This window comes from Triplophysa dalaica, chromosome 3 (genome assembly GCF_015846415.1).
Source record: "Triplophysa dalaica isolate WHDGS20190420 chromosome 3, ASM1584641v1, whole genome shotgun sequence".
Classification (NCBI taxonomy): Eukaryota; Metazoa; Chordata; class Actinopteri; order Cypriniformes; family Nemacheilidae; genus Triplophysa; species Triplophysa dalaica.
In genome coordinates, this window is record NC_079544.1 from 13183133 (window position 1) to 13207889 (window position 24757).

General features: G+C 37.2%; 5 protein-coding genes across 9 annotated transcripts; 3 read left to right on the forward strand and 2 right to left on the reverse strand.

Annotated features, from left to right (window-relative positions):
• Positions 1–391: 391 nt before the first annotated feature.
• mb21d2 (Mab-21 domain containing 2) lies at positions 392–6144 on the reverse strand. The gene is given in 3 exon segments (XM_056744357.1): positions 392–1300; positions 1302–2485; positions 5453–6144. Coding segments are annotated over 3 exon segments (1521 nt in total). The 5' UTR covers positions 5703–6144; the 3' UTR covers positions 392–1213.
• A 129-nt stretch (positions 6145–6273) lies between these two features.
• On the forward strand, positions 6274–9349 carry LOC130418293 (uncharacterized). Of its 2 annotated transcripts, none has more exons than XM_056744355.1 (4): positions 6274–6494; positions 6622–6740; positions 7218–7382; positions 7584–9349. In XM_056744355.1, exons 1-4 carry the CDS (start codon positions 6370–6372, stop codon positions 9032–9034), a joined length of 1860 nt encoding a protein of 619 aa, XP_056600333.1. In that variant the 5' UTR covers positions 6274–6369; the 3' UTR covers positions 9035–9349. The 2 variants fall into 2 exon arrangements, with proteins under 2 accessions (XP_056600333.1, XP_056600334.1); XM_056744356.1 differs by having other exon boundaries at positions 6355–6494; positions 6609–6740.
• Positions 9350–10133: 784 nt separating this feature from the next.
• Positions 10134–14942, forward strand: parla (presenilin associated, rhomboid-like a). 3 transcript variants are annotated; one of them, XM_056743519.1, is made up of 11 exons: positions 11460–11598; positions 11691–11902; positions 12303–12489; positions 12591–12704; positions 12781–12910; positions 13040–13135; positions 13231–13380; positions 13797–13867; positions 14138–14239; positions 14333–14430; positions 14577–14942. In XM_056743519.1, exons 2-11 carry the CDS (start codon positions 11823–11825, stop codon positions 14701–14703), a joined length of 1155 nt encoding a protein of 384 aa, XP_056599497.1. In that variant the 5' UTR covers positions 11460–11598; positions 11691–11822; the 3' UTR covers positions 14704–14942. The 3 variants fall into 3 exon arrangements, with proteins under 3 accessions (XP_056599498.1, XP_056599497.1, XP_056599496.1); XM_056743520.1 differs by lacking the exons at positions 11460–11598; positions 11691–11902 and adding an exon at positions 10134–10271; XM_056743518.1 differs by having other exon boundaries at positions 11510–11902.
• A 26-nt stretch (positions 14943–14968) lies between these two features.
• On the reverse strand, positions 14969–18951 carry crfb16 (cytokine receptor family member B16). 2 transcript variants are annotated; one of them, XM_056743522.1, is made up of 7 exons: positions 18642–18951; positions 18097–18220; positions 17042–17229; positions 16828–16952; positions 16574–16715; positions 16013–16164; positions 14969–15852 (listed from the first exon to the last, which is right to left on the reverse strand). In XM_056743522.1, exons 1-7 carry the CDS (start codon positions 18760–18762, stop codon positions 15730–15732), a joined length of 975 nt encoding a protein of 324 aa, XP_056599500.1. In that variant the 5' UTR covers positions 18763–18951; the 3' UTR covers positions 14969–15729. The 2 variants fall into 2 exon arrangements, with proteins under 2 accessions (XP_056599500.1, XP_056599499.1); XM_056743521.1 differs by having other exon boundaries at positions 14976–15852; positions 16013–16167.
• Positions 18952–21649: 2698 nt separating this feature from the next.
• Positions 21650–23927, forward strand: cldn15la (claudin 15-like a). The gene is made up of 5 exons (XM_056743816.1): positions 21650–22067; positions 22794–22958; positions 23072–23153; positions 23322–23435; positions 23538–23927. Exons 1-5 carry the CDS (start codon positions 21851–21853, stop codon positions 23623–23625), a joined length of 666 nt encoding a protein of 221 aa, XP_056599794.1. The 5' UTR covers positions 21650–21850; the 3' UTR covers positions 23626–23927.
• Positions 23928–24757: the final 830 nt, after the last annotated feature.

Below are 24757 nucleotides of genomic sequence, written 5' to 3' on the forward strand. Positions count from 1 at the left end.
GCTAGTGGCTAATAATATACTTATTTATATTTTAATAATATAGTATACAATTTGTTGAATGGATCGTGTCACTTTGTCACATTTAAGTTTAGTCAAGTAACAGTTCTTAATAATACAGGCTAGACACTGTTAACTTGCTAGGTAATGTAATTTAATTGTTTTCACCAGAAGTTAAGTTTGGGACACCAAAGCATGCTTGCACAGTAACGTTTGTTTATGTTGTTGAAACCGTCTTATTCCTATATTCACTTTTATTATTTCGCTCGCTGCACTATTACTGCCCTAAGAATAGTTCAAATGAAAAGAATGTATTTTGAACAAGCTATGCAGTGTTTCAAATGAAACAAAACTCGCAAAATACTGTTCAATTCTTTATTCACTGGTAGAACAACACAGTCAAGCTAAAATGTATTTGAGATACAGTAAAACTTAGTGACTAATGTCCTATTATGTATTTTTTGTTTGTGGCACCCTCAACATAAGTAGTGGGCTTGGATTTGATACTTAAACTGCTGCTTGTCACTGTGAATAGATCTCCCTTTAAAAATCTCAAATGTAAATAGCTAAATAATATGCATTTAGTAGCAGCAAATGTATATGGCTAAAACTTACCCACACATCAAGATATTATCACACCTTACAAAAAAGCCTTTTTCCGCATTCTTATAGTTGAATGTTTTTATCAAATACAATTTCTCACTCATAACAGGGATACTTAACATTCTAATAATTGCACTTATGGAACATGATTTTAATCCCTTATAGAGAGTAAAATGTTTGGCTTCCTTTGAAACAAACACAAAGAGGTAACATACAAATAGATAAACACAAGAAAAGGAATGTCTGATTCTAATATGTGTTACATTTGTTTCTTCAGAATACAATACCATCTAGAGCACATATACTTTCATATGTTTCATGTGTAATTTCCCAGACCTACACAGCTCTGAGTTCTGAGTCTCAGTGATATGAACACCTGCAGCTGCAGATTCTACAGTCCAAACAGCAGGTTGGCATTCTCCATTCAGTAAGGCCAGATTTATACATCTTTGATTCATTATAACAGTCTTGCGGAGGTTCTTATCCAGTCACTTCTGATGTGTGCAGTCACAGGGACAAGGCTCTGGTTTCAGAACAGTGTCATGCACATCCCCAGGTTCAATCATGATCAATACAAGGAGAGCAAAGAAGAAGGGAAAACAGACCTCGTTTCTCAGAAGAACTTGTCATCGATACGGAAGTGAGGTCGTGTGACATCATCAGGGTTGATGAATACAGAGATCGATTTGCCTGGATTCTCAGGTCACCAACTGCTGTAACTTCTTGGCCAGGCGGTCATCATGCTGTTGGTGATCTGCAGAGGATGGATCGGCCAGCGGAGAAGGCAGACCAGAGGAGCTTCCACGGCGCTGCATCTCCTGTGTAAGTCTATTGGCTGATTTTGCCTGCTCGATGATGGAACGCAGGTACTCTGCCGGATCAGATCGTACCAGCGCCAATTTACGAGCATAAAACATGGCAGTCTCATCACATAGGTGCTCTAACATGTTACACTGGGGAATGAAATAGTTAGGGCAGGTTTTATTAACCAGACAGTGCTGAAGATCATCAATGAGACCGAGCATAAAGTGTGCAGCATAGTCTTCTTGTGCCAGATAACTTGTAGGTAGCCGGTCGCAGGCCCACAACATCATGCTGCGTAAGTAATATGGACTGACAGCTGTAGGTTGGGCAAGCAGCTTGGTAATAATCGCCTTGCATGCCTGGTAAGCTTGCATGAGTCCCGGGGAGATGCATTTTTTTAATTGCACCTCGCTGCGGGCAAAGGAGAGACGCCACTCGTTGTCCCGGCAACCAGAGGCTGAGGAGGCAGGCAGCAGATAGAAGCCACTGATAACCTCTTCCTCTGTGATCTTTCCGTCCCAGAAGTGGTTCTCCATCAACCAGCTCTGAGCAACTGCCGGCCAGCCTTTGAAGGACACCACAGGAATAATGTCATAAAGCATGCGGCTGCTGCCCACACCTAAAACCATGGACAGCAGCGTGCAGTGTCGTTCAACTCGTTCCACCCTCGGGGTTCCCCTTTGCGGCTTGCGCTGTAACTCTGCCAGCACTAATCCAACTGCTTCTTGGAACCAGTCAGCTACCAGCCTTGGCGAGAAGAAGTAGTTGGTGGTGCCATTCAGATGGTCGGTCAGCGTGCAGCAGTCCCTCCAGCGGTTGATGGTACCCTCGTCAAATAGTCTTAAGCTGAGCCAAGAGTGACCCAGCGATGAATGACGCATATCCAGTGTGACGGGCTGGTTCCGGTCGTGTAGCTTTAAGGCAGGAACCAACAGGGTGAAGGACATGTCATATTCCGAGCCACGGTTGTATATACCGAGCTCATCAAGATCCATGTCCACCACACCTTCTCGCACACCACCGGACAACAACAGGTACTCATTCGCGACAGGCAACTTTTGGTCGAGCTTTTGCACCATGCCTGAAACAGAGACAAAACATGTTAGTTACAGTTTTTACCTGTTTTTCTGGCAGTTTATCTATACAATTCAATTTCTGTTTATAATTCAGTTATAGTTTTAATATTATATTGCTGACAAAGTTAATGCATAACTAAAATCATTATAAAAAATGATGCTGTAAAAAGTTATTCGTTATTTCTGAAGAAACATATTTTATTTCTTCTAAATGTTATTTGAAAACAATACAAGAAGAATCTAAGAATAATACATTCGCATTCCTGTACTACCACTTATCCACACTTTTATAGCGCACACTTCCTGTCACATGACCAAAGCTCGTTCACTTCTCTGCATACAGCAGAACACTCTCCTCTAGCATCTATTTCCAGCTGATCAATAAAAGAACCCTGAAAGCCAACACCAGTCCTAGGAAAATGCACCAGATCAATAGAGAATGCAACATCCTTCACTGTTGTTTGCATTCTATAGGCTGTGTATCTACTGGCTTTTAAAGCACAAAGAGAGATGTTTAGGGATACACACAGTTGTTGCTGAATATGGATGCAGGCAGCAGTTTACTGTTCTTATGCATTTCTTATCTTTCTTAAGCAGGCAGGCCCACACCAAGCTGAGCTCTTCCCTATTCCCTTTAGGGATGGGAATATACTCAAATATTTATCTGTTCTCTGGATGGAACAGTTTAGAAGCATATTCTTGGAATCATATGGCCATGTTCTTATTCCACTTTACAATACTTTTAAAAACACTTTTACATGACATTTTCACATAAACTGAGTACAAATGAGTGTCAAGCAGTTAATGAAGATGTAAAGATTTAGAGCAGGGGTGTCAAACTCAGTTCCTGGAGGGCCGCAGGTCTGCACAGTTTAGCTCCTACCAGCTCTAAACCACACCTGCTTGGAAGTTTCTTATAATCCTGAAGATGTTGATTTGGTGAATCAGGTGTGTTTGATTAGGGTTGGAGCTAAACTGTGTAGAGCTGCGGCCCTCCAGGAACTGAATTTGACACCTGTGATTTAGAGGATTAGCATGAAGCTGTTGGCCTCTGGTGGTAGATGCTGTAACTACATCATCGTGTTACAGTATTTGTCTTCTAATGGTTTCATCTGGTTTCTTCATTGACAAATATATGAAAAGAAGCCATCTGGTAATATTTAATTACAGTATAGAAAATATTTAATTTAAAGGGATTTAAAACGCATAAAATTGACTTTTCTTTAGTTTAGGAAGGTCATCAAGACTTTGCCATGTTCGTGTGGTTCAATCAGCTAATCAGCCTTGTCATAATGTAATGTTTTTTTGTTTCTATAACGAATAGTTGTCACGACATTTACAGATTTAAACATGCCAGATTTCGCAGACTTCTTGGTGGGGGAATTTTTACTGTAAACTCCTTGCTAAAAATGGCAGTTGTGGGTATGAATTATGGTTGACACTCACTGAATCACATGACAATTACAGAGACCAGTAATACATTTATAAAAATTTGTATTCGTAAATAAAAAGTAGTTTTCAGGAGCTTTATACAGTAGTTGAACCCTTTACATTACCAATGAAGAAGGATGGATGCTCTAGGTGATGATATGAACTTTTAATTTTGTTTATCTTGACTATAGACTAAGTGGTTTGTTTAGATGATTTACTATATACACCATATACACATACTGGTTTGGTGAAAAAATTATAACATTGTTATTTTGTGATTTCCAGGAGAGATTATAATCCATAAAATTACATTATGGATACCATGAGCATTAGTGTGTCTCCTGTCAAGTCTTCCATGACCCCAGTTAAACAATTGTGAAGTATTCCCCGGACTCCTCCGCCCCTTCCTATCTTTCTTTCAATCTTTTTCTCAGAGTGATTCCAACTCTCAAAGACATCCAGTGTCACTTTTGTTCCATCTGTCTCATTTGCATACACAGACACTGCTGGCCAATCAGCCTCCTGCTATCTGAATTGAGCCTGGGTGAATGGTGGAGACTAAAAGTGTGAGAACAGAATGGGACACAGGGCTGTATATTACTTCTGCCTCAATAGATATGAGGTTCCCACAATCATTTGAATGCTGCTTTATCCCTGTTTCTGCTGAGTCTCAGATCAAAAATATTTGACAGGCCCGTTGATTTGCCACTGCAAATATCCTTAATAATAAACCCATCTCAGAACACATGGTGCCAAGTATTTTTAGAGCATATTATTAAACTAAAGAGGGTTTCACGTGAATTATAATAAATAAATTAACATTCACTGTAAATATGGGGTTCCTTACTAAGAGAGCTCCACAAACTACAATTACTGTAATTTTGGTACAAGGAAATCCTAGAATTATTGTACTATAAAATGCTCAAAAACATGGGAGTAAATGAACAATTATTTTATTTATTTAAACAAGACACTGTATGAAAGCCGTTGAAAGAGTTTAGGTAAATGTAGAGTAAGAAAATAAAAACCTCGTTTTTAAAAAAATAACATTACTAGCATTATCACACTCATTAACCATTTATGCACGTGTGATCTGCTCTGTCCATGGTACTGACCTTTGTCAACGTAGATACATTTTTACAAACTCCAGCTTTTCATTTAATGTTCAAAAGATTCAACACGTGGACACATAATCTTTCTGATCCCGTCAAACAGCAGATTAGAAGATACTCACCCGACTACTGTTAATTTATTATATCGCAAGGGTCAGACATAAAACCGCTTAACAACAAACCAAAATGGATTCAATGGTCGGATAGAGATTGTGAGATAGGGAGCGTTACAGTCGTGATTCTTAAGTGTAAAATTCAGCACGAATAACCTAAGCAAATGAACAGCATTATTGCACACACTACTTCTTTCATTTATAGCCATGATTGCTTAAAAAAAAGACACCTTATAAAATTATAATCCATTTTATTGAATGATAAACAAATGCACAATGTGCATTAGTATGAGTTTTAAATGGTAGATACTGTTACCGAGCATGGAGAAGATGAAATCCTTGGCTGTGTGTATTTCCAATGCCCTCTGGTCATCATACTCGCGTTGGTCTTGTTTACTGAATTCATGAATAAGACGGTTGAGCTCCTCAATCTTTACTCCGGACCTGAAATCAAGCTCATGAGAGCACCACAGCTTGTGGTTGTTTAAGCCGCCCGGTGTTGCCGTTGGACTGTTTCCCAGACTATTAACAGATCCGGTCCTGTTGGATTGAGCTGGGACCGCCATCTTCACACAAGAGAAATCGTCTGGGATGCAACGTTTCTCATGGGTTCCCCTCCTTTATAATACATCAGGTGGTCTTTCAATGGGGCTTGTGATGTCACGCAATCCTTATACAGTTTACACGTTTAGGCTATAAAATTACAATAATCCACTGCAAACACACATACAATTTCGTAAGGATATATTAAAGATTATGAATTTGTTTTCAGGGGTAAAACCACGCCGTGGCATAGTGCTACGGTTAAAATATTGAGGGAGATGCACAAGCAAAACAACAGGCTGAACGATTTAATCTATCGATTGTTCATTAATAATTTGTTCGTTCATATAAATTAATCTGACGAATATTTCCCCATAAAATCTATATGTTATTTCTGATTACATAATTACATAAATCCTTTCGTTATAACAGGAATTTATATGAACGTTTCAAACATTGTTGTCATTAAAAAAAATGTATGGCCTGAATAAAAATCCCCAACATCACAATATAAAATAAATATTTTCAACCATACGCTATAGACCTATTTATATTTCAGTGTTAAAAATTAAAAATGACTACGTAGGCCTTTGTACTATTACGTACAAATGGGTTGTTCCATTTACATCGGAAGTCGGAGCTGGGTATGACGTCACATCCGAGTTGAACGCGTTCTCGTTCACAAGTCGGATGGACAAGATGGATGCATCCAAGCAAACGTTTGTTGTGCTAGCTGTTCAGGAATACACACAACTAAAAAACAAATATGATGTCCACCTGAAAAACATAATGGAAGAAGAAAGGCGACGAAGAAGGTACTAAACTTATTTTGAACCAACTTTATACAGTCAGATCCCTTGAGATTGAAGTACAAATAAAAACTGCTACTGCAATATTTAAATGTCAAGATATTATTTACGTAAATACAGTTCTCTGACTTAGGATACTGATGTCCTCGGTGTTGCGGTCAACACAGAAACTCATAGCGAAGACCGGTACAGTCGGAGAAACAGCATCGACTCCGACTTCAGAACCCAACGTGGCTGCTGAGAGCATCGACAGTAAGTGAAACTAAAGCCGCGCCTCCAAAGTTATCAAAAAACGTAAGCTTGCGGTAGGTATGGTATAGATGAGACAATTCACTACACTGAATTATCTGCTTTATGTCGGGGAATAGTTTAATAGTTTGGTAAAAAGCGTTAGTTGAAAAGAGAAAGCACTGGTACTTAAACTATATCTGACTGTTGCAAAACTTTGTCACAGTATGATGTCACTTCCATGATTGGCTGTGTGTCAGGGGTACACGTGCATTAACTGTGCAGAATACAGCTTTTCGCATTTTACATCAAATTCCAAGAAATTAGAAAATGTAAAAACACCCTTCCAGAACTGGGAAGAGGTTTTGAAATTGTGTGGATTTGATCTGGGGTTGGCTTTTAACAGAGAAAGGTCTTTAAGTTTGTTTATAGCAAAAAAAAAAAAAACTAGTGAATTAACTATCTCAAAACACCAGATAACAGTGTGTGGATGTTTTCTAGTATATTTGGATAGCGACATGAATATGTTCAAGGATCCCCAGAAGAACACTCCATTCCCTGGTCCCTTGTACCAGAAGGAAGCAGACCCCACCACATACTACCTGAATGAGGACCTTACAGTTATGATAAACATGGTTGAAGATGAAGAATTGAACACTAAATTAGGTATGATAAACAATTAATCCAATTAAATAAGTAGTTCAGTTCGAAATTTGCCGCCTTTCACTTTCCATAGTAGGAATAATAATTACTAAGTAAAGTGAATGGGGGCAAATTTTGAAGTGAACTACTCCTTTAATGATAGACGATAGTAATAATGTTATTAATGTTGTGCATGCTAACATGTTGCTTTTATGTGTATTTCAGAAAGCTGCCAAGAGAACAATGATGCTGCACCCAGCACATCACCTTCACTTCAGCCAGTGACAGCAAATGAGAGCTTCAGCAAAGAACAAACTTTGTTTTTGATCGACATTATGCGGCAGCACATCGAAAGAAAAGGTAAAGGACTCCCCAAAAGCCTGGAAGAGCTGATTGCACGTCTTAAATCCACAAGGGGAACTAAAAAAGATCTATGGAAAGATGCTGCAAATAAGTTGACCATCCATTTCATGCTTTCTTTCTCTCCTGAGAGGGTGGCCAGGAAATGGAATACACTTGTTGATGCCTTTAAAAAAATAAAAGATAACCATAAAACTACAGGGAAGGGACCTGTCCGCTTCCAGTTTTATTCAGAAATGGAGGCTCTTCTAGGAGGGAAGCATGATGTGGCAACCCCTGTTGGTAGCACATCACCATCAGCTTCACCTGTGCAAATTATAGCAAGTGAGAGCTTTAGCAAAGATCAAACTTTGTTCTTGATAGACTTTGTGCGGCAGCACATAGAGAGTAAAGGTGAAAGACTCCCCAAAAGTTTGGAAGAGCTGAATGCACTGCTTAAATCTCAGAGGGGCACTAAAAAAGATCTATGGAAAGATGCTGCAGATAAGCTGGTTAGCCATTTTATGCAGTATTTCTGCCCTGACAAGGTTGCCAGGAAATGGTATACACTTGTTGAAGCCTACAAAAAAGTAAAAGATAACAATAAAACTACAGGCAAGGGGCCCATCCGCTTCCAGTTTTTTACACAAATGGAGGCCCTCTTGGGAGAACAGGATGATGTGGTCATCCCTGCCGATGGCACATCACATGCAACTTCGCCAGTGCAAGAAAATGATGGTTTAAACAAAGATCAAACTTTGTTTTTGATTGACTTAATGCGGCAGCGGATAGAGAGTAAAGGTGAAAGACTCCCCAAAAGTCTGGAAGAGCTGAATGCACTGCTTAAATCTCCAAGGGGCACTAAGAAAGACCTATGGAGAGATGCTGCAGATAAGCTGGCCAGCCATTTTATGCTGCCGTTCTGCCCTGTCAAGGTGGCCAGGAAGTGGTATACACTTATAGATGCCTACAAAAAAATAAAAGAGAGCAATAAAACTAGAGGGAAGGGGACCATCCGATTTCAGTTTTATTCAGAAATGGATGCCCTTTTTGGAGAGCAGCATGAGTTAAAATTCCCTGCTGTTGGCGCGTCCGTGGGTGTGGAGGTGCGCAGACCTGAAGCATTAGAAGATTCCAGAAGTATTTCACCGAAAACGCTACCAACTTCTGAATCATCACCTCCTTGTAAGCGTCAAAAGGTGGATTGTGAATTGATGCAGTTTTTGCAGGACTCAGAGGAAGCTAGTCAACGGCGTCATGAGGAGACTCTAGCACAACTAAGGTCTGCTCAGCAGGGTTTTGAGGCTCTGATGACAAAGTTGCTGGATAAACTGTAACTGATTTGAAGCTGGTAATGTAAAAACTAATTGGAAGATCTTAACACAAACTGTAAAGTGTGATATATGTTTCACAATATTTTTAAGAGATTTTTTATATTTTAGGTTCAACTGTGCCATTTGGAAGACATTTTTGTTTTTCATAAAAAAAACAGTTTTGCACTGTAATTTCATTCAAGATTCGCACAACATTCTCAGAATTCAGAATTATATGTGTACTGTATATATGTGATGTATAGTAAAACTCTGTTTTCTTTATTCTTTTTATTGTGTTTGTTTCTCTTAGTACTTGATATAAAGGGAATGTGCAACGTGTTTCAAGCATTCTGACTTATTTATAATGTGAAACATCTTGTCTTCTCATGCTTGACACGGTCAACATGTCAAAAAACGAGTTGGATGTATTATGTAGTATTTCTGTGCTCCATACACTCCCTCAAGGTTCTTATAGACCTATTTATTGTTTGCAAACAGTAGTGTGATGCGATTCTGAAGGCGGAGCCGAACTGGTGGCAGAAAGCAACAAGGGTCAGCTTTAAATTACAACAAAGGATTATGGATTGTCTGTATGCCTTCTAAATAATTTTTAAAGTTAACAAACAGAATATAGATTGTCTTAAATTAATTGGCCTAAATTTACCCTTATCTACAGAAGTCGGTTGTTTTATGCTAACTCTGCAACAAGGTGACCCGTAATTATGCTGGGGCCACACCAAAAGATAATCAGTCCAATTTCTCACCTTCCGACAGTCCTAGATAAAGTCCCGATGACCTTAAACAGCTCTAATGATTGTCTTTTCAGATTTCTCTGGGGTGTGATGTGTGTTAAAGAGTTCATAACATGAGTTCATGAAAATTACATTTCCTGCAGTGTAATGTTGCCGTGTTTCAAAGTTAGCAGTCTGCCAAGTTGTAAATCTGAATGTGAATGAATAACAAAGTTATTGGCTTGGAAAAAAGAGAGTCAACTCTGAATCACGCAAACGAGTCGTCCCGAGTCCGATACGCGAACCGCCGCGCATTTACGTCACCAGATATAGTCTCCGCCTACGTTTTGATAGAACTGCCCGCGAAAACTTCCCTCCCCCAAACAATGTAGCTCGTAAGCCTCATTCGTGGTAGACCAATCACCGCAGACTAGACCATCTGACTAATCACATCAGACTATGCTAGCGGAAAGGAGGGGATTAGACCAATAAATAACGGAAATAATCAATTGAGTCAGTCAAGAAGTAAGGTAAGAATAACTGCCTATTATTACGAAATAATAATATTTTTACACCTTCTAAGTACATAAACTTGTTGTTGGATAATCGATAGACAAAAGTTGGACTTTACAAATCGCTAGTTATGTACTCTTTAAGAGTGAATTAACCTGATCGGAAGAACATTGGAGCCGCCCCGATTCAAAATGTGAATATTCAACATTAAAAACACTATCATTGCAATTACGAACAATTTCAATAAAAACCAGACTATGTGAAAGTGACGGTAACGTTAGTGGTTGGAATCCGAGTGTGCGGATGCGGTGGAACGGAAAAAGATGTCCAGTGGAGCTATTGGAGACTGTAGACTCTTTCTCGTGATAATGTCAGCAGCTATTTTTTTTTACAAAACTTTATTAATATTCTTTTTTTATTCTCTTTAATTACCGTGAAGACATACAGTAAATACAACAATTTTTGAGTTGCAGTATAATTATATCTCGTGCTGTGCCACCTCAAATGCTTTAGATGACGCTGCCTGAGCAATTTTTCAACGATGAATAATTATTTTTAAAATACATAAAAGGTTATATGTACATATTTGTTTATATTGAACACATACATAATAAAAAAGCTTACGGTAAAATAAGAAATAACTTATTCTGAAATCTCAAGAGAATTTGCGAGATTTCCTGTGTTTACAGTCAGGACTCAGTTAGAAATTCTGTGTGGAGTGCTTTCTTTTTTCACATCACACACCCCACATTATAACAGCAAAATGATTAAATCAATAATAATTTATAACATTTCCACCCTAAATGTTGTGTTTGTTTAACAAAATGGTTAATAGAAACTGAAACATTGATTTGTGCTCATTTTTTATCTGTCTACAAGTCATTGAATTCAGTGTTAAAACACCTTAAATACTCCAAATACAGCCTTGTGAACTTTTGTTTTTACTGTTTAAGTCAAATTGTGGTTTATTTGTCACAATATTTAAAGAGAACATTACGATATTAGGAACTTTTTTCATGGTATAGTGAAAACCCAGGCTTGTCCAGCAGTGCCGTGTTTTAATTAATGAAGTGTGGAGATGTACCAAATGTAATATAATTTATGTGTCTGCGTTTGCGCAGACATGACGTTCTTGAACATTCACATTATCCATTTATTGCACCCGCTTATTTTATTAACGGTGACTTTGTGACATGTCATGAACACAAATGGTTAAGTGTGGTTCGCTTGTACCACGTGACTCCTGATGACGGCAAAACAACAGTTGGTGCGTCTCAAACGGGATATAGCCCCCTCCGTAGGGCCCAATTCGGGAAGGGGACACAATACAAAACGTCTCTTCAAGTAAAGAGACATTTCTTTTTATTCATTGCACCTTTTGCCAAGTGAATTTTAAACGGACACATTAAGAGGTACAATTGTGTTTTTCCCTTTAGAGTTTACACATCAAGAGCTTTATTCTTAGAAGGGAGTAGGGCATAGGGACGATCACTTACGAAAGAAACGCAGAGAGTGACTAGCGAGTTACAAAAGACTTCCCGACCCCGTGGATAGAAGTTCATCACAACATGGCATGGAGAAGTAACTTTAATAAATGGACAAAACTAGATTCAATTAATGGATCTTCATTGTTTTCAAAAAACACAAGGTAACTTACCGATCTTGCATAGGTAGCCTATTTTCCGCAATTGCTGTAACATTGACATCAAGCTTTAAAGATTTATTCAATGATCTCCAATGTTGCAAAGTATAAAAGACACAACATAGTTTTAAATGTAGTGTGTGACATGAGAGAAGACTGAGGCAGTATCGTAGCATGCCCTTGAATAGTGTCTCCTACCTTATCATGGTTCTTCTCTTCTATTTGAATTGGCATTGCCATCTTGTATGTTTTGTTGCTTGTAAGTTGTTATGCTAGAGGACATCAACCTTTAGGCAACCTAAAGGTCAAATTGATGTGACAGCGGGACGAATTGGAAAATGTGTAACATTCATGAATCATTGCATACTGAAAATAACACCAGTACTGCCCTGTGTTTTCATGGTAGATGTAACTTAAATCCTCAGCAAAGATGCGGCTTCCGGAAAGCTCAGCGACAATCCGAAACAAAGCGGTCTCATCCAGAGGAGGCAGATGCAGGGGGATATAAAGATGGTGTGCGGTCCCAGCCAGGGGCACCTGTGCCACTCATGAAACCAGATCAACTTTTCAGGCCCCTGGTGTTCACTGTGGGGGTAGTTCTTCCTTCTTACAGAGAAAACAAAATGATTCTTATAATGAGTGTCGATGTTAATTCTGGATATAGCTGGTTAATGTGAGGCAATTGTCATTTTAGTTTACAGGCTGCTCGTTTGGCGTAGCTGCCATCTTGCAGTATGAATCGGTAAAGTCACGAGTGCAGATGGCCATGGAAGAGGAAAATAAGGAGCAACAGGACAAGCTTCTTCAGGTATCAGTTGCAACAGATCTCCAAAGAGTTAATAACTTGATGAAAATCATTACAGAGTCATCTGCGTTTTGTGCAGGCTCATGACACAACATACTGGCACAACTGGTGGAATCAGCTGTCAGATTTCCAGAAGCAAGTGATTCTTGTCATGTCTGGCATCGAAGAGTGGTGGAGTGGGCTCAGTGAAGGACAGAAGACTGTCACAGGTTCTGCTCACTCATATGATCTTGTGCCAAGACTAAAAACAGGGCTAATACTATAAGCCATTATATCTAGGGCTGAACTGATGTATTAATGCTGATTTGAGATAACATCCAATTGTCCTTTTCTTTAAGGTATCATAGCAATAAACACTGTGGTATTGTGTTGTTGGCGAATACCTTCAATGCAGCGCACCATGGTCAAGTACTTCACCTCTAACCCTGCCTCCAGTAAGTGAACACTGGAAGATGTTTCTAGTAGTCTACAATGTCAGGAGTGACTTGCTCTTTACACGTGCCATTGATTTTCTTGCTTTTTGTTTCAGGGACACGGTGCTTTCCCATGGTCCTCTCTTCCTTTAGTCACTACTCTATCATTCACATGATGGCTAATATGTATGTGCTGTGGACATTCTCCACTAGCATTGTCTCCCTACTCGGGAAGGAGCAGTTTCTGGCCCTTTACCTGTCTGGAGGTACTGATTGTTTATTCTTATAATGAATAAATGGTGTTAAGTATAAAAATAATTATAGACCTCAACATTTTGTTTGTATTGTTATTTTATACTGGTCTCTGAAAAACTTGATCCTGATTGGCCAGTCCCAATATTTTCCCATGCAACCGTTTTCATGCATAGCTTTGTTACTGTGCGGTCTCTCGTTTCTCTCTATATAGATATCTTTTTTTTCACATTATAATATTATTTCAACTTTCCTGAAGTAGTGATGGTATAATTGGAAATGTACAGTCAGGTGGTCATTTATGAAAAAAAAACATTGTAAAACAAGAATCATTTCCTTTTGCGCCTGTCATCTCTGTGTGTCAGGCCATCTGACTTAAAATATATTTCTGCTTTAGACTAATCTGGAGCCTTGTTTTTCTAATTTGAAGGTGTTATCTCCACTTTCGCCAGTTACGTTTTCAAGACATCTACGGGACTTATGGGCCCTTCTCTTGGAGCGGTGAGTTCCTGTATCTTAAATTTTAAATCTAGTTTAAATGCCATTTAAATGAGTGCAAACAGGAAAAAGCTGTATATCTTTCCCTTATGTACTGGCAGACATTCAAACAGCCATTTTCTACAATAATTTACTTAAAGCAGCTTTTAGACGGTTCAGTATACTGAAGATTTCATAAGAGTGAATGTTAAGTACCGCCACTGTTCTTCAGTGCAAGTGTAATTGAATTTGTGATAGAAGCTAAGAAGTGAGTATTTGATCTGTATCCTGCAGTCAGGGGCCATCATGACTATATTGGCTGCTGTCTGCACCAAGATACCAGAAGCTAAGCTAGGCATCATCTTACTTCCTGTAGTCAGCTTCAGTGCTGGAAATGTAAGTGTGTGCAAGCACATTCATGTATATCTAGCATTTTACTGTGTGTGGGCCAGGAGGGCTATACTAATAATGCCTTTTGATGTGTTTTAGGCTTTGAAAGCTGTTGTTGCCATGGATACAGCTGGTCTTCTCTTAGGCTGGAGGTTTTTCGACCATGCAGCCCATCTTGGGGGTGCTCTGTTCGGAGTGTGAGTTTCTCATTGTTCACATCACAGATATTATCAGGTTTATTATTTCACAGCATTGCCCCCGTCCTGAACACGTGAATTTTTTTTCATTTAGATGTTTTCCACACTCTGGATTGAGCATATTTCTCCTTTTTCCCTTCTCACAGATGGTACATCCTTTATGGTAATGAGATGATCTGGAGAAAACGTGAGCCACTGGTTAAGTTCTGGCATGCGTTAAGGAATAGGTCGCCTGGGAAAGCCCCTCCTGGTGGAGGTGGGGGGCAAGTTTAGAGGGGTAGCAAACTCATATTAAACCCATACCAAGTGTAAGCGGATGTTCCAGTTCATGTTGATTGTAAACTCAAACTTTTCCCTCAAATTTTATGATGATATTATTTGTAATAATTATATGTTTATATATAATTTGAAAAAAAACATATTTATTAGAGAATGAACATCAAAAAAATGTTCAGTTCTCAGAAGATGTATTGAGAGAAGTATAGGAAAATAAAGTCATTCACATGCTGTTATATTCATTGCTTTAATGATGACTTCTATATACAATCTTGCTCTTAAACATCCTGAATATTACTGCGTAGTGTTGAACTGAATTTGACTCATTATGGCTTCATAATGTACAAATACATTAAAACAAACACAAACTCTATTAGCTTACAAAAACTTGTACAAAAATTGCAGAATACTACTTTGTATTTATAGAACTACTGGAGCAATTCCAACAGTGTAAGCCTTATTTGTAAACAAACTAAAAATATCAACAACAACAAAAAGTTCCTAATGTTTTTTTTACTTTTCCATTAGTAAACCTTTTGACACTTGTTCGAAAACAAATGTTGAAAAACATTCTGGCTTTCCGTGCTCAGAAGAACAGAAGCACATAGATGCTGATAAATGTCTAAAGTAAGTGCTTAACAGTTGTGTTTCTGTGGTGCGTAAACCATTGCATCAACAAAGCATGATATCTTGATATCATTTAAGCAAATCACCAGGACCAAAAAGCTGATTGCAAACTCATGTGAAATGAGTAATTAAAAAAAGTATAAAAACTTTAAGTTAAAACCTTTTTTGGCAGTGAATAGATATGAGAATTTGTTTGACCAACAAAATCCGAAATGTTCTTCTTAGAGGTAGACCTTCTTCTGTTAAACGTGTAACTTGTTCCACCAAATACTTTAATATCAACCTTATGTTCAACATGTATTTTAAATTAACACGTATTTGGTTGTAAACAATAACAGCTTTCTATCCTCACAACAAACTTTAGTTTAATTTTCAGCCTCTTGTAAATAGCTTCACTCAGGCTGGTTCCTCCACACCTGTGTACTGACTCTCTGCTGGGCAGAACACCAAAAGTGTGTCGGTGTGCTCCATAGAAACATCTATATAGAGGATAGAAGTGCTGATGGGCCGATCATCAAGCTGGAAAAACAAACAACAATAATTATTTTCAAGTCAACACACAAAGCAAATAGTTTAGAACATTTTATGACTGTGTGAACTTTTATTTTTCTATTAAGAATATTAGTGGTTTCTTATATACTTGGGCAGGAATTGTTAAAGGAGTTAAAAACTCACTTACCAGTACATTGGGAAGTGGCTCTCTCTGACATATGGTTTGTTTTATATATGGACCAAAATGTGTTGCTGAACATCCCAGAAAAATAGCCAAGGCAACGACTACCACCACCGCTATGCTCACTGCAACTAGTATTGCAAAGTTTTCTGATGTCTCTGCTAAAAAGAAAATGTTTTACTTTGTTGTAGTCTTATCACTTTTCTTACCATAAATCTCAATCTTCTTTAAATTATACAGTGTTTTCAGGAAAAGGGAGATTCAAAGTAATTCTGGCATTGCAAAATAGCTGACTCTAGAATTAGGTCAACACAACAGTTTCAATAAAATTCAATGAGTTGAGAATATAATAGAGCAAAAGACGAAAGATATAACATAGTTTAAAAAAAACTTAAAGAATGACAAAATAAAGAATCACAATATTATTGTTTTGTAACCTTTTAACATCCTCAGGTCTACCTTTTTCGAACTTTAACTTCTAACCAGTTGTCTTTTCAATGCATTTATACAATGAAATTGTATTTACATACTAAAAGTATTTGTTTAATCCAAGCAAGGAGCACTCACGCGTACTGATGCACCGAGTATGAATGCTGCAGCTCTTGTTAATGGCCTCCACAAGTGCTTCTGCCCTAAAGCACATCTTTTCTCCTCGATGGGTGGCAATGGTAAAATGGTATGGATAGTTTCTGATCACATGAATTAGAGCCTGCAGAGAAACCCATAATGATCAGACATTTACTAGCGAGTACATCACACTTCTGTCCATGCTACAGGAAGTAACTGGTGGTTGGTGAAATGAAAATATGTCAACATCTCACGTTTTGCTCATCTCCCTCACTCCAGGACTCCATGTATACGGTCATATCAGGAAGAATTGGGCTAAATCCCACCTGAACGAGGTCTCCCTCTATAACCGTTGTCATTACGGGAGCCAGTAACACAGCTATTAGAAACAAAAGTATTCAATTTAGCATTGCATTCATTTCTGATGTCTCTTAAAAACTTAGAGTTGTTATAGCTGTAATGCTTAACTGTTTTTCCTGTTGAATGTTAGTGGTAGTCGAGTCCATATCGTCTTGTTATCACATTTTGTCATCACGCGGATGTAGTAATCAGAGTTAGATGCCAGGTCAGAAGTCAGATCGCATTGGTTTTCACTGATCTCTTGACAATCATATGCATCCACCCAAGTTCCGTTTAGCTTGTGTAACTCATATTCTCTGCGTTATGAACAAAAGTGTAATATTAATCTAAACGGAAAAGTAGTGCATTTGTAATGTGTTATGATTTTAATGAAATCCCGTTAACTGTTGGAGCCCTTTTTGAGGCTGCACATGAAAACTCATCTTGGAACTAAAATGGCGGTAACTCATGATTTCTTTGGAATACAGACTTACGGTTGGTCTCGTTTGAAATTATAAAAGTAACTCATTATTGTAAAAAAAATTGAACACAAACATTTTTTAAAGGTATGTTATTAGGTTTATAGTAAAAAAAGAAAAAAAGTTAATGTTTTTCTTTGATTAAAAAATAAATAAAAAAGATACGGGTCGCAAAAGGATGGGTAAAAATCTAAGCACACTCTTTTTTAAAAAAGAATCAATTACTCCCCCTACATAGATTATAAAAAAGCAAATAAATCTGTATTCTAGAGTATTAGACCTTTCCAATGATATGTAGTTTGTCATGATTCGACTAGAAATAACATGCACAATATTGACGCAAACTTAGGTGTCCTGCATACGGAACGGGTGACAGTTAACAGGCTACCATGGTTTGTTATGTGATGGGTGGAGACCGATAGTCTAAGAACTTGTTCTGCTAGATTGTGTACAATAAAGAATCAAGGGCAAACGTCATTTAAAATGCCTAGAGCTTAAGAAACTCTTTTTGTTATGATGTGTGTCATAGATTAAACATGCTTCTCATGGGCAGTCCCTTAAATAGCTCTTCTCAGTAAACTAAAACACTGCTTGACAATTTGTTATTAATGTAAAAAATCTCTTTCGTTTTAATTGGCTAGATACAATGCTTTAGCATGATTTCTACTGCCAGAAGCAAAAAAGATTTATTTAAAACTTGCTTACCCCTGAAACTGCACAGTGTAGTTGACAGTTGAACAGGACACCTGCCAAGGGCTCCATATCAAAATGTGCTTCATATTTACAGACTGTATTGAAATCTTAGGATGTGCAGGCGGTGAACTTGAATCTGAAAAAACAATTCTACATTTAAGTCTTTATTCTAATATAGAGAAATTATTTTTAATAGTAAACACAAATATAACATGTCTTAATAACAGTCTTAACTGGGTGGAATACAGCACGCACACAAACATTTACACACTGTCAATGCTTACAGGCCGCAGATTTTTTTTGAGTACATTGATAATGAAGCTCAAGTATCTTCTTACTCGCGTTGAAACATATTAAGCAAAATGCAGGCCAAATGTATCTGTAAATGGCTCAGCAATGCATCTGCAATGATTGTATTTATAACTTTTCGAAAATGGAAATAGATTAATTCACTTATGCTATATTAGCCCACAATTCAAATGAAATGAAACCTTCAGTTTTAAATAACATGTAAATGTTATTGTGACTAAATTTATCAGAGGGTTAATAATACTCACAGTTAATGTTGAAATGCATGAACAGAAGATAAAGGCTCTTAATCAAATAGGTGAGCTTTAACATAACCTCCTTTTCTCCCTTTCGTTGTGAATCAGCAGTCCTGATCAAGCCCTGAAGCATCCGTTGGTCTCAAACTGAAAGAGTACAGGAATTTTCATGCTGCAAGTGTTCTTGATTCTTAAATGTGTAAGATAAACCAACACTTTCTGTGTTGGGAGGTATATTTATTTGTTTCTCTGCTGTAAAATGCACCTGTACACATAATTGTGAAGTGTGGAGCCGAGAACTGAAACAGATTTGAGAAACAGAGTGACTTGTTAGGTGAGATGCCTCATGTTAACTGAATTGAAGCCATGCAGTTGGACCTGTTTGAAATGGTTTATGATTAGAATTTAAACGTCTGTTAGAGGTGTGTTGATTTAAACTGGTCTGTGGCATAATGTAAAATGGTTTTGGATTACTAATGTATTTCATTTAGGAATGTAACATGTTGCTCATAGAATCTCATAGTGTAAAATCTTATCTCAATGCTTTGTAGTTTTCTTTAAGACACTTAATAAGTGTGCTACATTAAAGTCCGATTTTCAAATTACGCTTGTTTAGACAAAGTCGGGCCGAGTACCGAAACAACCTTGTAGCCAATCAGCAGTAAGGTGCACAGTGCACAGGATGGACATTAGTCGAGCCAAGCGTTGACGAAAGTGAAAGATTGGGGTATGGGTGTGACTGTTTTGGTGTTTTGAACATCAACAACTGCCTTGGGAAATCGGACATCCTGCCTTTAATATATGCAGAAACACACATCTGCAAATACTCCTTAAAGCAGAAATCAATGACAAACACAATCCCCAGAGCGGTAACTTGTAAAGTGCAGCAATGTGTTAATGTGAAGATAAATGAGAGAGAGTGCACAGAAAGTTAGAGTTATGACCAAGATGATCCAACACAGAAGTTGTGAGAAAAGCTAAGAAAATGTCAGTAAAGAAATGAATGTATACCAAGAAAATGGTAACATTGTTAACATTTAACGATTTAGTTGAATGCAATTATCTTAAGGACGACACCCATTCAAAATACATTGCAACTGTTTGTGACATGTAATGAAACAGTTGATACTGAAGATGGCAGAAGTGAGTCTTGCATTGAGTTTCCTTGGATCAATTCATTTGCAGAGGAAATAATGTGCATGAGCCACACACATGTAGGAATGGTCCTAAATTAATGTCTGCCCAAATTTAAGACCTACTAGTAGAAGAACCTTAAGGCACCTTTAAAAGAGTCTCAAATATCCTATTGATGTACGAAATGGTGGGTGGAGCATTCCCTATGGGAGCTCCCAGTTTGATGACCACTATGGCCACTGTATACAGTAAAAAAACTGAAAATGTACTGGTAATTTTCTGGGAGTATCCGATTATTGTAATCCGCTGATTTTAAAACAATGCAATGCAGTGGCACATTTAAAATACATCAAAACAACTGAAAAGGCTTTCAAAACTATTACATTTCTGGGTATTTATATAGTTCCCTATTTTACAGATTTTTTACAGAGATGTAATTTAAGGATAACCATGAGACTATTAATACAAAGTGTTTAATCGAAACTTAAACTATCAACAGATAGTGAGGTAGTTAATCAATATAAGGAAGAACGAGAGGGAAAGAGAAAACCAGAAGCCTTCTGCTTGCGGAGAGACTGTGGACTTTGAGCTCAAATGGTAATCATCTAACTGCCAAGTCATAAAGCAATAAAGTCATAAAGCCATATACGTTACTAAACATGGCTGTGACTCTCGAAACTAGACTACTGTGAAACTTGATATATTCTGTCAACTCAGATTAATTTATTTCATTAGTGGCAACTAACAAAAATAGATTAAGAAAATCATGTGATTGTTGTAAGTACAGAAAAAATGATTAGTTATACAAATCAGGTATTTTGTAGATAATGTTTGACACTTGCTTTCTTGTGGTAGTAAGAGAAGAGAATTTAAATCAAAATATTACCCCATTCAGGGCTGAGTTTGATGTGGTAGTTATGTAGCCTACAGCCTCTCTTAATTTCCTGAATGTTTTACAGACACACACTGACTTCCACTGAAATGTGTTACTTTAATGTCAGAGAATGGGAACAAAGTTATTAAAATGAATACATTGTGACACAGGAGAATTTTTGCGTCTGTGATGTTTTCAGTTCTCAGCAATTTGGTATCGATTTGCTTTGGCTTTTTTCAAGAGACAACCTTTGTAAGAACTGTAAATACCATATAAACAAATCCTGCCAACTTCCACTATTTGAAGGAGGAGTACACAGTGAGTTGATATCTAATCCATAAACCTCTCTCTCTCTGTGTCATGAGTCATTAGCACATGAACATTTTGGTTTCTCCATCAATAAGCTCAGAATAATATTGCAATAAATGTAATGGTAATACCATCACCCTGTCAAGTTCAATTCACTACGAATGAGATAACCTTGAAGCATTAAGTATTTTTTAGAGATCAACCCTAAACTGCTGGGTTATTTTCAATAAGTAGTGTTGGGTCAAAAAGGGACTAACCCGACCGTTGGGTTGTAAATTAACCAGTTTTTTTTTATGACCCCATATTGGGTCAAGTGTAAACATATTCAGTTTTAATTTAACACAACAGCTTTTGATCCAATTATGCATTGAAAGTAATCCGGAATTTATTTAAATGTATAAGAAAGAATACAGATATTTCACATCTTTTTGTTATTATCCAGGTCATTTTTTTCTTCAGAAGATTTTAAAGATTGCCCATCACAATCTTTGTTTTGGCTTCTGCCATATCTCCAACATGAAGTTTATTATAGTCACAGAAAGAGCCAAAAATAGACAAAAAAGACATAACAATTATCGGTGATAACCAAACATGGTAAACGTGTCATCTGGTAAATGTGTGTCTCTGGCCCCCACAAACGAAACGATCACACCCATCATCATGGTGTTGTCATCATAAGATGAGTGGATTCTTAGGTGTGGCAATGGCTTTATGACCCTCTGCAAAGGTTGAAGTCCTGCTGCTTAACTGAAAGATAACTCAAACTCAGGTAACAGGAGAAGTGATAGCACCACTGTACAACCGCTTCATCGTTGAGTCAGGTTTTCTGAGTTTGAATTCAAGCCTAATAATACAATATTACTCGTGTTTGTCGCTCACTTTGTGTGAAAACTTGGAGGTAAAAATGTCGACAGCGTTGGAAGTGACTGGATTCATCATGTGTGTGGCCAGCTGGATGGTCACTGGAGTTTCTCTGGCTAATGACTACTGGAAGATTTCTTCTATTTCGGGCAGTGTGATCATTTCTACACGTCAGTATGAGAATCTGTGGCATTCCTGTGCTGAGGACAGTTCGGGGATAGCGGAGTGTCGAGACTTTCAGTCCATGCTGGCCTTGCCAGGTAGGGGAGAACTTCACGAAACAAGGTTATCAATGTATAAGCATAAAATCTCAATCAGTTTAAAAGTTAATAATTTATATCTAGCACATTTAAAAGTGTCTCAGAAGAGTAACGGGGACAACAAATTGTTGGATTTACATTTCTAAAATGATTTTGGAAAGGAAAAATGTTTTCCCATCTCAATCTCTGGCAGCCATTTTGTGTTGCAATCACCAGATAAGATGGAGAACATTTTTCGTCATCATTTTCTTGTTATTCCCTTTTTTTGGTCGTATAAACTCATTTATATTAATTATAAAAAATACTCTTACTTTTTTTTATAATAAATCATCCTTGAAAATGTTATGGCGATTTTTAAAGTTTATATGGATAATGGAAAAATAGACCAGACATGCTTCTTCTGGTGTGACAACAAAAATTTAGAAAACAAACTGGTAATAATATTTAATTTATATATATATTTTAATTTATTTTTTATGTATAATATAAAATAACAATGAAGATAACTTTCTGATAACATGAAGATAACATAACACAATTACACACTTATTTGTCAACTACAATACAAATAAATGTGTTATGTATATATGTAAAAAGTATAAATGTTAATATATCCTGTTTAATAAAAGTTATTCAAGCTCTAAATGAAAACATTTCAATAAATTTGTGTGAGTCCATTTTTATCTGTTAAGGTCAGAACATGCCATGATTTTGTCTCATTTTCAGTTCATATTCAGGCATGTCGAGCATTGATGATCATCGCCCTTATCTTGGGTCTGGTCTCTATAATTGTATCCACCATGGGGATGAAGTGCATTAACATTGGAAGCAGAAGCGATCAGTCCAAAGGCAAAATTGCACTCAGTGGAGGCGTTCTCTTTATTCTGGCTGGTAAGCACAATATTAATTAAATATATAGTATTTTAACAAACTATTTCTGTTAGTATTATTTAAACTTGTTGAATATAAGATATTGCATTATTACATACAATTTTTCCCAACAGGTCTTTGCAGCATAGTGGCTACATCTTGGTATGCCTCACGGGTCATCGCAGACTTCAATGACCCATTCTTTGGTGGCATCAGGTGAGAAGACTATCATTATATCAAGTTCAAACAAGTTTTTCGTCAGTGTGTGTTCAACGTACTGGGAGGGGTCCTAAGTTCAAATGTCAAGGAGAGTAAGACCCCTCCAGTAACTGACTCCCTTTACACACAAGCGTACATTATCTAACCATATGTCTGTGTTTGCAGGTTTGAGCTGGGTGCTGGTCTCTATATAGCTTGGGCTGGTGTAGGTCTGGCTATACTGGGCGGTTCATTCATGTGCTGTGCCTTTAAAAGAATCTCTCAACCAAACCCCAAAGGGTAAATTCACACTTTAGATTTCAATTTATTGTCTTATTTTTTTGGATAATCTTGCTCTTTGAACTCAGTATGTTTATTTATGTGTTTTGTATTTTTTAACAGGGCATATTATCCAAGTAATAAAAGTAATAAACCAAAGCCAGTCTATTCAGTAGCTCCGGAATCAGAGACTGCAAGAGCCTACGTTTGAGTTACCAGGATCACACGCATTAGCAAGGCTGAACTGTTGTTACGTTGATGTTTGTATAACTCCATTATTTTTTGCTACTTGTTTTAGACGTACATTGTGTAAATGATAAATGTGAAAATCATTCAAATGGAATCATCATGGATGTCAAACATTTTCAACAAAATCTTCTGTTATAAATATAATCTTAATTCTCTGATAATCTAGATCTGTAGCTACTTACTTTTTAAATGTATAAACATGCATAGGTACAGAAGAGACCATTTAATATCCAATTTACTAGTCATCATTTTTATCCATTTTGATGGAGTGTCAAATAAATGTGAATAAAATACATAACTAAAAATTTCAGAAGTTCTTATTTCTTTAATAAGTTTTGTTAAAACACAATAAACTTGAAATTGTTCAAATCATTATGCTACATAACAAATGATATACTAAATAATCGATTTGTTTTTATGGCCATCAACTTTCACAGCTTTTACAGATGTAGTATTAAGTTTTGCCCTTTCAGAAACATTGAAACAAATGTAGTTTCCATGTAAATGTTAAGCAATAAAAAAAACTGGAATTAAAAATATCAACATACAATATTCAGAATTAAATAGATGAGTAGAAATCTTTTGATTTTGTATAAATATAAAAAAATGATCTAAATCCCATTTTCTCTAAGATTAATGTTTGTATTCAGGTGCACATCTGTGCTGGCTTCTAAGCAAATATGCACAATGCCCATAGGTGGATGAGATCCAGAGTTAGATAACTATTACTTCATGTCTCTCATTGAGTTAATCCCTCCTCAGCTTTCAATAGGGTTTTACACTGCTGACACTGACTGTCTGGGATTAAACTTGAGGCATTATCAATGAATTTGCTGTATTGCTTTCCTTGAGTCTGTATGGAAGTCCAAGTGTATATCTTACTACTCATGAATTATAATGGGTGCTTTTATAATCATCACTGCCCCTGTTCCTATACACATTCTTATTTACCACATATACATTTTCATCCAACATGAACTGTTTACAAAGCCCACTGTAGACACCACAGTTCTTGGCACGTGACTTGGTCTTGACAACTAAACCGTTCCTCCTCATGCCCAGAGTAATCCCCCTAGCTGCTGACCAAGGGGAAC

Excerpts from the sequence above, each read along its gene's own strand:
- crfb16 (XM_056743521.1), bottom strand. The coding sequence starts at position 18,762 with ATGCTTCAGGGCTTGATCAGGACTGCTGATTCACAACGAAAGGGAGAA. Across the intron at positions 18,221-18,641 it reads CATGCATTTCAACATTAACT|ATTCAAGTTCACCGCCTGCA; the intron begins GTGAGTATTATT and ends TTGTTTTTTCAG. Across the intron at positions 16,953-17,041 it reads AACATTCAACAGGAAAAACA|CTGTGTTACTGGCTCCCGTA; the intron begins GTTAAGCATTAC and ends TGTTTCTAATAG.
- parla (XM_056743519.1), top strand. The coding sequence starts at position 11,823 with ATGGCATGGAGAAGTAACTTTAATAAATGGACAAAACTAGATTCAATT. Across the intron at positions 13,381-13,796 it reads GGCCCTTTACCTGTCTGGAG|GTGTTATCTCCACTTTCGCC; the intron begins GTACTGATTGTT and ends TCTAATTTGAAG. Across the intron at positions 13,868-14,137 it reads TGGGCCCTTCTCTTGGAGCG|TCAGGGGCCATCATGACTAT; the intron begins GTGAGTTCCTGT and ends TGTATCCTGCAG.
- cldn15la (XM_056743816.1), top strand. The coding sequence starts at position 21,851 with ATGTCGACAGCGTTGGAAGTGACTGGATTCATCATGTGTGTGGCCAGC. Across the intron at positions 22,068-22,793 it reads GTCCATGCTGGCCTTGCCAG|TTCATATTCAGGCATGTCGA; the intron begins GTAGGGGAGAAC and ends TCTCATTTTCAG. Across the intron at positions 23,436-23,537 it reads TCTCAACCAAACCCCAAAGG|GGCATATTATCCAAGTAATA; the intron begins GTAAATTCACAC and ends ATTTTTTAACAG.
- LOC130418293 (XM_056744355.1), top strand. The coding sequence starts at position 6,370 with ATGGACAAGATGGATGCATCCAAGCAAACGTTTGTTGTGCTAGCTGTT. Across the intron at positions 6,741-7,217 it reads GGCTGCTGAGAGCATCGACA|TATATTTGGATAGCGACATG; the intron begins GTAAGTGAAACT and ends GATGTTTTCTAG. Across the intron at positions 7,383-7,583 it reads AGAATTGAACACTAAATTAG|AAAGCTGCCAAGAGAACAAT; the intron begins GTATGATAAACA and ends TGTGTATTTCAG.